At 41.0% G+C, this 9,487-nt stretch overlaps 1 protein-coding gene across 1 annotated transcript; it reads left to right on the top strand.

Moving 5' to 3' along the window:
* The first annotated feature begins 479 nt into the window (after positions 1–479).
* Positions 480–9,380, top strand: LOC132454041 (tetraspanin-5). The gene is made up of 11 exons (XM_060047192.1): positions 480–637; positions 806–971; positions 2,641–2,691; positions 3,461–3,607; positions 4,007–4,177; positions 4,705–4,830; positions 6,265–6,312; positions 7,586–7,702; positions 8,059–8,120; positions 8,226–8,278; positions 8,590–9,380. Exons 2-10 carry the CDS (start codon positions 888–890, stop codon positions 8,236–8,238), a joined length of 819 nt encoding a protein of 272 aa, XP_059903175.1. The 5' UTR covers positions 480–637; positions 806–887; the 3' UTR covers positions 8,239–8,278; positions 8,590–9,380.
* The last annotated feature ends 107 nt before the right edge of the window (positions 9,381–9,487 follow it).

Here is a 9,487-nt window from a genome sequence, read left to right as displayed (position 1 = left end):
TATATCAGTAATCATCCTGGAGCTGCCATATTATGCCACCAGGGGGCGGTTATATCCTACATAGATTTATGAATGCGCCCATGTTTATTTACAATGTGTTCAGAAAGAGGAATTTCCATTCAAGATTATGGAGATTATACATAATTGTCTGGCCGTGGCATTCATTATGCGACAAGTTTGAAATGACAGGTTGTTCTAAGAAAGTAGTTATGGAAGTCATATTGCGCAATTCCTGATGGCATTATTGTTTATAAATAATAGCTACAAATTAAGTAACAATTATATAAAAATATTATATAAAAATATTAATTACAATAATGACCAATGACGATCAATGATCTCAATATCAACGTGTTATTTTAGATAAAAATGTTGTACTTCACTGCAGACATTAACAGAATAATATAAACATAGACGATGTTCGAAAAGTTCTGGGGTAAAGGCATGAAAGTGAGCGGTCGGATCGCCACCGTTAGAGGAGGAAGTCCCGCCCCTTCGGTTCTCCTGCGGGCCTCTATTCGCTCCCCAACAAGTCACAGAGACAACAGCAGCCGTATCGAGATAATGGATCAGAGCGCACACATGCGGTTTTAATCGGGGTTGCTTCAGTGGAATATATTTTTCTCGGTTGTTTGAGGTGAGCCGTTTACAGTTGGAAGGGGAAACAAACACATCGGCGAGGAACACATTGAATCGACATCCCTCCCCTGCGTCATTTAGACACATTTTTGTCCATCGACATGCAAGATGTCCTTCATAATTAAACGCTAACGTGTTATTAACGACGCGTTTGTCGCTCTTGCAGCGGGCGGATCGAGAGCGGCCGAATCTGTCAACACATACATGTGATTCGTTGTAAAGCGTGGCACATTAGTCAAGGCGTCCAGATGATGTCAGGGAAGCATTTCAAGGCTCAAGAAGTCAGTTGCTGCATCAAATACTTCATATTTGGATTCAATATCATATTTTGGGTAAGTAACCTACCGCAGAGACCTGTTTGTGGCGTTTAGCTCCGTGCCATCTCAAGCAATAACTGGGAAAGATCTCCCTCCCGACCCGTTAGTCCGTCATCCCCAGTCTGTCTTTTGTTTATTTGTGCATGAAAGATAACTTGGGCATCAGGCCATATGGACATATTGTGTTGTGTTCGCTGCTGTCGGTGCATTCCATTGTCACCACAGATGAACCACTTCCTTTCATTGTTTCATTTTATTACACATTGCTGACAATGATCGCTATTACATGTCGATGATGATGCATTGATACTTCGCTCAAATAGCCTCTCTTGTGCTCTGCACATATTAAGCGATTGTTTATCCCCAACAGTGTAAAAAGTGTGAATGTAGTAGGCCTTGTTATTTGTATAAATTATTATTTGTGTGTGTTGTCATCAGCTAAAGCCAGTAAACATACATTTTCTGGCCTATCCAACATGTATTTCAATACATGCATTTATTATAATAATACTGTATTGAGAATATAATATGATCACTAATAGTGCCATCAGGGTATTCACATTATCCATCGATTTACAGCTAACCGTACACCAAGTTTAGTATAACAGACATTAACCTATCTGACACAATCATTACGTCAGATCCAGATACGTTCTATATATTATAGTTATGTTGAAATAACACAAAGGCTAAATTAATTCTCTAAATTAAGACTTCTAGTAAGTCTATCTCACAAATGGCGGGGGAAGCTTGGATTGACTTCTAGGGTCTTACTGAGGGAGCGACCAAGAACTGAGACTTACTTTTCTGCAGTATTCAAACTTAAAATGTGCTTACGAGTCATATTTGTGTCTCCAAAAATATATGATAAGAGACAGTTTGAGGCAATTAAAACTTCATATCATCAAATTAATCCCTTAACACGCAATAAAAACACTGTTACTACTGTTCATTTTTGGGGGGATTTCAGTCATCATTCATGAATCATGAAAGACTTCATGTCTTTTGAATTACGCTGCACTTGACCTTTACAGATCTCATACAATCCAGCATTGTCAGTCATACACACGTTTCCTCAAATGAAAACAAGTGTGGCCAATCTGACTATCTCTCTCACATGGCCCAGCAGAAATGCTCAGACGATTACTGTCCTGAGATACACAACAACAGACAGCTACAGAAAAATAACTGCCGGTCTCTCCTCTCTATCCCCTCCATATCAATTCTCTCTCTCTCTCTCTCTCTCTCTCTCTCTCTCTCTCTCTCTCTCTCTCTCTCTCTCTCTCTCTCTCTCTCTCTCTCTCTCTCTCTCTCTCTCTCTCTCTCGCGCGCTCTCTCTCTCTCTCTCTCTCTCTCTCTCTCTCTCTCTCTCTCTCTCTCTCTCTCTCTCTCTCTCTCTCTCTCTCTCTCTCTCTCTCTCTCTCTCTCTCTCTCTCTCTCTCTCTCTCTCTCTCTCTCTCTCTCTCTCTCTCTCTCTCTCTCTCTCTCTCTCTCTCTCTCTCTCTCTCTGTGTGTCCATAAACTCTGGGTGTCCATAAACTCTGGGTCTGTCTATTCTCTCTATGTCTCTACCTCATCATCATTGTCTCCATCTCTCTCTCTGTCCCTATACTTTGGTTCTGCCTGTCCCCTCTCTCGGTCTCACACTCTCCCTCTCCTCTGTCTATCTGCTTTCCCCTCTCAGTTACTCGGTGTGGCTTTTCTGGGCATCGGATTGTGGGCATGGAGTGAGAAGGTGAGTTTTATTAATGAGCTATGATTCATTATTCATTCAATCTATTCAATGTCCTCGTCGGTATAGATTGCCACTCTTTAGCGACTTTCGATAAATAAGTGGTGATGAGCGCAGTCGCCCGGCTCGGTCGTAGGTCGTTCCGATCAACCTGAATCCCGAAGGAGAGAGATGCGAGGTGAGCTCATGCTGCTGCTGGCTTTACTGAACCATGGAGGAATGTTCTGCTGTCGTGTGGGAAGCCCTTCTGCACAATGACTTGTGAATGAACCATAATACACACACTCTCTGTGTTCTGAGTGTGGGCGGAGTCGCCCTAGTATACTTGACCACAGTTTACAGTTGTATACAGTATCTGAATTGACTGTATTTTATAGGGCGAGCCGTACATGTTGAATTATATACAGATAATACATGATGTCTGTTACCCTGCTCCTCAGTGCAGTTTATAGTCAATTAGTACAATGTAGTATGCGATATAAGTACATATACTACAGTACGATATACTGTATGAGTGTATATATATATATATATATATATAAATATATAATATGCATTGAAGTAAATCATATGATATAATGATTTACTAAAAGTGTGGTAATTCAATATGCAATTGAATTACATCATATGATATAATATGCAATTCAAGTACATCATATGATATAACATGCAAGTACATAAAATAACTTTATGTACTTTATGTCTGTGTTCGATTTATGTCTGTGTTCAAACTGGAAAACGTGCTTCTCCGTGTTCCTCTCTCCCTCTGCAGGGGGTCCTGTCCAACATCTCGTCCATCACCGACCTGGGGGGCTTCGACCCGGTGTGGCTGTTCCTGGTGGTGGGGGGGGTGATGTTCATCCTGGGCTTCGCCGGTTGCATCGGCGCTCTGCGGGAGAACTCCTTCCTGCTCAAGTTTGTACGTGGGCGGCCTCCAGGTCCCTGCACGTCACGTGATCACACACGTGGGACCGATGAGACTTTAAAGTCACAAAAAAACGATTTTGGGAGAGGAAGAATGAGTTGTGGCACTTGTGTTGCTTACAGAATGTATCTGCTTGGATTTGGTGCCACTGTGTACCCATGGTTTGCTCAACGCTAAGCCATGTTGTTTTTAGCCCTACTCTGCACTCTTTTCTCGTCTGGTTGTTCTTGGGAACTCGCTGGTGCAGCGCTTACATCCGACATTTTTCTTTGGAGTTGCCTAAATATTGATTGTATGCTTAGATTGTGCTCAGTCTCGCCCCGGAATTTGCTTAGGGTGAGAGCAGAGTTGCTAGCTAAACAGCCGACAGCGCTAAGTATAATTGCATTTCAGTTCTCGGTGTTCCTGGGCATCATCTTCTTCCTGGAGCTGACGGCCGGGGTGCTGGCCTTCGTGTTCAAGGACTGGATCAAGGACCAGCTCAACTTCTTCATCAACAACAACATCCGGGCGTACCGGGACGACATCGACCTACAGAACCTCATCGACTTCACCCAGGAATACGTGAGGATGGGCTGCTGAGGCTTCATGTATCTCTGCAATGCACTCGTCTATCTAGAGACAAGTCCACGTCGGACGCTGTACAGTTTGGTCCCCCGTAACAATGGTGGGCCCTGGTGCAATGTTGTCCACAAACATCAAATCAGCTGAAGGATATGTCTGTAGGTCTATCGATTGACGCAGAGCAAAGCTTTGAGCCTTATAACACCAAAGTGGTCTAGTTGTGCGTCCTACAATTGAGAGCTTTCTCCAATGTTAAAGCAATAAAATAAAACAACCGGAAAAAGTAGAAGCTTAAATGTTGTATTACTGATCATTTAATATGTGTGTTTATTCGATTTGTACGGTGTCCACCTTCTTAGCATTGTACGTCATTATTTTTATCTGGCATGTTAAAACATTTTTTTTAATTTTCAATGGGCTATGATGGAGCTTATTATTATAATTTTTAGCGATTGTACTGAGGTGTGTGTGTGTGTGTGTGTGTGTGTGTGTGTGTGTGTTGGTTCTTTATCTTGTGTCCTTAACAGTGGGAGTGCTGTGGCGCCTTTGGGGCTGACGACTGGAACTTGAACATCTACTTTAACTGCACAGACTTCAACCCCAGTAGGGAGAAGTGTGGTGTGCCTTTCTCCTGCTGCACCAAAGACCCGGCGGTAAAACCCTCTCCAGAACCTCCCCAAGACTTCAACTAGCCTCCCCAAGACTTCAACTAGCCTCCCCAAGACTTCAACTAGCCTCCCCAAGACTTCAACTAGCCTCCCCAAGACTTCAACTAGCCTCCCCAAGACTTCAACTAGCCTCCCCAAGACTTCAACTAGCCTCCCCAAGACTTCAACTAGCCTCCCCAAGACTTCAACTAGCCTCCCCAAGACTTCAACTAGCCTCCCCAAGACTTCAACTAGCCTCCCCAAGACTTCTCCTAACCTTCCCAAGAATTATCCTAGCCTTCCCAAGACTTGTCCTAGCCTTCCCAAGACTTATTCTAGCCTTCCCATGACTTATCCTAACCTTCCCATGATTTATCCTAGCCTTCCCAAGACTTCTCCTTGTCATGACTTCTCCTAACCTTCCCATGACTTCTCCTAGCCTCCCCATGACTTCTCCTAGCCTCCCCATGACTTCTCCTAGACTTCCCAAGACTTTTCAATGTCTTCCCAAGACTTCTCCTAGCCTTCCCATCAGTTTTTTGGTACAGACTTAAAACCACGATGTCTGCAGTCTATCTGTAGGCAGTCATGAGCAAGATTCCGAACTCCTACCAGTTCCCAACGTTATCTGAATCCATTCACTGTAGGGGGCTGTGGGAAAACTAATCTGGCAAACGGGGTAACTAAAAGCTTAAAGTTTAAGCTTTTAGTTATTAAAATCTGTAAATATATGGATTTCAATATGTTCATATTACGTACAAGAATGATACAACTGTGGAATACAGAATCCCTATATATTATAGTTTGAGTATATATCTAATATAGTATAACTGTTTCAGTATAGTTTACAGTAAGGCCAGGCTAGCATCCTGGAGTGCTGGCATGTTGAAGGGGATGGTCTTTATCCTGTGCCCTGTCACTGATAGCAGAGCAGCTATCTGTGTCCTGATGAGGCCCAGTAGACCCAGGCAGCTCTTCAGCTGTCATCAGCCCTGGTCTGAACCCATGACTTCCAGTCCCTCTCTGCTATGTCCGCACACGCCAACAGAAACAAGAGTTTGGAAGTGGTTGGAAGGAAGGCCGTTTATCTGACGGCTTGGGATTTCTTTTTTTATTTGTTCTGTTAAAACAAAGAAAATGTCCACTCATTATGCTGAGTAAGGCCCTGGGTCTGCTGCAGTAAGACAGACATAACTTGTATGGAAGAACATCAGTTTTTGTTTCTGTTTTTGATGGCCTATTGAGAAGTGTCTAGGATAGTCTATCCTAGTCCTCAAGTAACAACAAAAGTTAAGAAAAGGCTATAAAGGGTTCCATTGGTAAATGTAGTTAAATGTCATACAGTATTTGTGTCCTTCTAAATGGTCACCACAAGGATACTAGGGTTTGAAGAGAGGCACATTGTTCTGTTTAATAATATAATATTCTTTCTCTCTACAGGAGGATGTCATCAATACACAATGTGGCTATGATATCCGAGCCAAAACGGTGAGTCACATCATCACACACTTTAAGAAAACCCCTCTTAAGGCAGCCAATGGAACCTTTGAAACAAGGATTCTAGAACATTCTGCTGGAACATTCTACTCAGAGTAGGTGTTGTGTTGTTCTAGCTGGGCATGGCCCACTGAGGTCATCAGGTACTCCGCCCTGAGTACAATATTGCTCTTATAGCTTGCTCTCCCCCTAAAAGAAAAGGCTACTGGGCCAGTCCTGAGCCCAGCCTTGGCTTTAGCATGACTCATGATAAAGATATGCAGTCCTGAGCCCAGCCTTGGCTTTAGCATGACTCATGATAAAGATATGCAGTTTTCCCCCCTTTCCCCCAACCCACCCCATCTTCTGCTTCGGCCGTTACATTCCATATTGAAAATCCATTTTCAAAATTGTATAAAATGTTATGATGTTTTCTTTTTACTTCAATTTATTTATTTATTTTCATTTTTATTCCCACCTGAATTTGACTTCAGGAGGGGTCATAGGTTAGGATCACTGTGATGGGGCAACAGGTTTTCTGATTAAATAAATATACTATCACAGGAATGTCAAATTCCTTGATATTTGAGATCGAAACAATAAATTATTACGAATTGTAGGTTTATTTGGTCTTTTTCTTTTAACAACTCTCTGCTGCAATACATTTATTCACTCGCTGTCACTAGTATGAATGATTTGGTAAAAAAAAAAGTTATTTTATCATATCAAAGCGTCCAACCACACAGACACAAACTGTGAAAAACATTGAACATAATGCTGCTCATTCTCATTCGTGATCCAAATTACATAAAAACTTCTAGTTCTTCTAAACTTCTAGAGGAAACCCTGTTACTATAACAACCATAAATACATCCACCAACAGCTGTAACCCCACAGTATCCGTTTGTGTCGGTGTGGCGTAACATGTCATTATCTAAGCCACCGCTTGTTGGAGGAAAAACATGCTCAGGAAAACCCAGGGAGCAAGTCTTTGGAACAAGTGGTTTCATAGAGGATTTCTAGCAACAAATACTTAATTATGATAGATGGTCATTATATATTCCCACAGCACTTAAAATAAATCTTTGAAAGACATAAAACACATTCATTCATAATCATAACAATGATTAAAAAGTTTAATTAATTTACAGTATGTGTTATCTGTATAACCGCGACAACGATGTTCTTGCGTGTTGGTGTGATGTGTATGTCTATACTGTATGTGTGTGTATGTCAATGTGTCCATATGTGTATGTGATATATGTGTGTGTCCTTCTGTTGTCAGGACTCTGAGCAGAGGACCTTCATCTACATCAAAGGCTGTGTTCCTCAGTTTGAGAAGTGGCTGCAAGACAACTTGACGGTGGTGGCAGGAATCTTTATAGGAATAGCATTACTACAGGTGGGGAGTCAATCAGAACCTAATGCGCTAGGTCGGGGTCTTTGTGGATGGGGGTTCTAATAACTATCTAATATTAGTGGTTGCATCATAATTCTATCAGAGATTATACACTATTATTGGTTATATTGATTTGTATATCGGTATCCATGCCTATAATTCAAATATAATAATAGCAGTAGTGTATTAATAATTCTAATATCCCTAATTATGTACATAATAATTCCTTTATGATGTAAAGGAAGGATTTAAATATAGACATTATTATAATAGTTACGTAGAAATAATGATTACATGTCAATAATTATTTTGCATTCATAATGACGATATTGTTATGTTTCTCTGTTTTTCTTTCGCAGATATTTGGGATCTGTCTAGCGCAGAATCTAGTGAGTGACATTGAAGCAGTCAGAGAAAGCTGGTAGGAACCATTTCATTCTTTCAGATGCTGCAAAACAAAATAGAATTAAACTTTGCTCTATAATATGTCGAGCTGCTCTGACATTTTTATTTTTCTATCCTCCAGTTTGTTCACCTAGCATTTAATGATGCATCTGAGATGCTAACAGGAAGTACCAGGTAAGGTCATATGCAAACTTTATATAATCTGTGTCTTAAGGAAGATAAAATACCATGTACTTTATTATTCCAAGATGAAAATGAGGGTTTCACATAAAATAAAACATAAAATATTTATATAATCACAATAAGGGTATTAGAAATTTAAAAATCTTTAAAATAAAGACAGTTGAGGTAGGCTTTAATCTAAGTGATATGCAACTTCATTACTTGACATTATTGGCAGAAGTGTCTGAGAGACTTTAAAGGATTCATTCTATATTCATCAAGTTTGACAGGGTAATGATATATATATGGTATTCACTCCACAGAGGTCAGCAGTTGGACGCCAGCTGCCCGAGGGGTTTCAAACTGACGTTATATGGGCTATGTCCAGACTGAGCCAAATCCCATGGTAATGATTATTTTGTTAAAGTCCTACATGTGATCCCCTTTTAGAAGGAAGCACAAGCTCTAAGAACTCTACCACAAACAAACAAAAAATCCTCTGTATTATAACGCCAACGTATCACCAATGTAAGCCGCAGGTATGATTGTAAAGTTGCTATAGTGATTATGGTTGATGTAGCAGATGTGGAGATGGGGGGGGGGAATCTTTATCGTGCGTACAGAAGACTGATTTAAGGGGCTGTACTTCCTGTGTGTAGGAATGATAACAGGGAGGGCTTTTGGGGAGGTCTTAGCGGTGGTGCTTTTATGCTCTATGACTTCTTCTACCTATGTCCAGTTTTTTGTTGGTTTGTTGGTTTGGTTTTACCGCTGAACCTGGGGGGGGAGGGTGGGGGGGGGCTGTGTACAAACGTGAAGTGATTCTAGAAACGCATGCCTCTTGTCTGTTGATAGGACATTGGCTCTCTTAACCGAGTTACCTTAATGTCAAGTATTTTAAAAAAGTGTTTGTAAGATAACTAGTGTAGAGCGACATGGCCGATTAGCACTTTTAAAAATGTCACTGACATTATATTTTCTTCAGTTATAACGGAACAAACTGAGCTAGTATTAGGACCTGTAACTCTATATGAACACTAATTCTAACTTCAGTAGCACCATCAAATACTTACACAAACGTGATCACTTACTAGAAACACAGGCCTGTTTTGGTTTTCCTCTTTGCTATATGCTATCACCTCTTTCCCTTAACCATAACCTACCAGGTGTACTTCGTAGCTAGTTGCAACATACAGCAAGTTGTGTCTAGATCTCACAGGA

The sequence above is a fragment of the Gadus macrocephalus genome, chromosome 3 (genome assembly GCF_031168955.1).
Source record: "Gadus macrocephalus chromosome 3, ASM3116895v1".
Taxonomy (NCBI): domain Eukaryota; kingdom Metazoa; phylum Chordata; class Actinopteri; order Gadiformes; family Gadidae; genus Gadus; species Gadus macrocephalus.
This window is presented reverse-complemented; position numbering and strand designations above follow the sequence as displayed.